Source organism: Chiloscyllium plagiosum, unplaced genomic scaffold, assembly GCF_004010195.1.
Source record: "Chiloscyllium plagiosum isolate BGI_BamShark_2017 unplaced genomic scaffold, ASM401019v2 scaf_97195, whole genome shotgun sequence".
Classification (NCBI taxonomy): Eukaryota; Metazoa; Chordata; class Chondrichthyes; order Orectolobiformes; family Hemiscylliidae; genus Chiloscyllium; species Chiloscyllium plagiosum.
In genome coordinates this window covers 1-2,057 of record NW_025176994.1, presented here as the reverse complement: position 1 = coordinate 2,057, position 2,057 = coordinate 1, and the positions used below count along the sequence as shown (strand labels likewise).

At 53.6% G+C, this 2,057-nt stretch overlaps 1 protein-coding gene across 1 annotated transcript; it reads right to left on the bottom strand.

Moving 5' to 3' along the window:
* Window positions 1-73: 73 nt before the first annotated feature.
* On the bottom strand, window positions 74-1,361 carry LOC122545360 (diacylglycerol kinase beta-like; the record flags this gene model as incomplete). Its single annotated transcript, XM_043684411.1, has 2 exons — window positions 1,182-1,361; window positions 74-138 (listed from the first exon to the last, which is right to left on the bottom strand). Coding segments are annotated over exons 1-2 (230 nt in total), but the record flags the coding sequence as incomplete, so codon positions are not given.
* Window positions 1,362-2,057: the final 696 nt, after the last annotated feature.

Here is a 2,057-nt window from a genome sequence, read left to right as displayed (position 1 = left end):
CCCACACACACACCTCACTCCCTCACTGTGGATATACTCTCATTCTGCTGCAGACGTCCAACTGTTGACTAACCTGCTGTTGAATTTTTCCGGATACTTCTCTCTCATGACATGAAACCGGTGAGCAATGGACGCATCCTTGACGTGCAAAAACAAAAAAGGGAGAAGAGACGGCAGCAGTCAGAATGCAGTACAGGCCCTGAGCGAACAACCTCCGATTCGGCCTAGGGGGCTTCCACCCAGCTCACCTCATACCGGCCTCGGCTCTAACATGGAGCAGGAGCCCAGAGAGGAGCTCACAGAAGGGCTGCCATCAAGCTCCCTTACGAGACTTGGATGGGACGGAGGGGGAGTCTGGGGACACAAGGCGTGCTTACAGAATGTAGGTCAGGTGCCTGGCCGGGACGTTGTGCCCATTGTGAGACCGGCTTGCCCGCCCTCGGGCTGGTGTCATGACAACGAAGCACATATAATGGTCTCAATGCAGCTGGCTGGACCGGACTGCTGCCAACACACAAGGAAGGCAGCCATGATGCCACACTGTCACATCTCAGCCTTCTGGGCAGGCCTCAGCCACGAACTGACTCTCCCCGCCTCACTGCCTGTTGCTGAACCCTCAACCTGCAGTTCATCACCTTGGGCTCTTGCTGTGCCCACTGTGCCACCTCACCGTTGCATTGGGCAGGAAACACTGCCTTCTTCACCAAATTAACAAAGCAGTACTCACCCTGCCAGGATCTGCAGGCCACACCACAAAGTTCCCCTCACCCTCACTGGGTCAGAATCCTGGAATTCCCTCCCTCAGGATCAACCCACAGCAGGTGGGCAGCAGCAGTTCAAGATGGCAGCTCACCCCAACCTTCTCAAGGAGCTATTAAGGTAAAACTACACCCCCTGCCACCTTGCCCCCCCCCCGCCAAACCCCCAGAGGATCAAACTCTGCGTTCCTCGTCACTCCTTTCAGGTATTGGTTTAGCTCGGTCAGGAAGTACACTGAGTTCTGGCTCAAATCCCGCTCCTGACGCTCAGCTGCCCTCTGATGCGGCCTAGCAAGAGGGCTTGTTTTTCTCAGGACGGTCAATGATGCCAATGATCCCAAAACCCAGTAAGGGGGAGGTAACAAGACAGGCAAAGCACACTGTGACCGTCTCTGAACAAATGCGAGCGAGCTCAGCACTTACCACACCGATTGAGAAGTAGTTATTGATGATGTTGTAAGGGACAGGATCTCCCTTCTCAGGGACCGATTCAGTCACCTCGAAGCTCCAGCGATCGAGCAGCATCAGCGAGCTCCCCTCGATGTCCTTCAGGATCTTTGTTAACTTCTCCCCTTCGTACCCTGCCATTCAGCAGTCAGACAGAGACCGACATTACTGGAGACTCAACTGATACCAGCACTCCCCAACAGATGAAACCAGGCTCGACCCACCCAGATATCCGAAGCAGGGGTAGGCCACATTTGATAAGGTCAGAGCTAATCGCATGACCCCAATTTCCCATCCATCCCTCATGACCTTTCACCCCCTTGCTTCCCAAGAAGCTGTAGCTATGCACGTTTTCCTGGAAATGGCGCCTGGTCGATGCTGACTTGTAAACTTTTCACTGCACTCATGTGAGTACGACTGACAATAAAACTAATTCGATTCAATTCAAGATGCTTCAGGAGGCACACCACCACGGACCTGGGTTCGATTCCACCCTCGGGCAACGGTCTGGGTGGAGTTTGTACAGTCTCCCCATGTTTGCGTGGGTTTCCTCCCACAATCCAAAGATGCGCAGGTTAGGTTGGATTGGCCGTGCTAAATTACCCATAGTGCCCAGGGATGTGCAGGTTAGGGTGGATTGGCTGTGCTAAATTACCCATAGTGCCCAGGGATGTGCAGGTTAGAGTGGGTTAGCCATGCTAAATTACCCATAGTGCCCAGGGATGGTGCAGGTTAGAGTGAATTGGCCGTGCTAATTACCCATAGTGCCCAGGGATGTGTAGGTTAGAGTGGGTTAGCCATGCTAATTACCCATAGTGACCAGGGATGTGCAGGTTAGGGTGGATTGGCCAT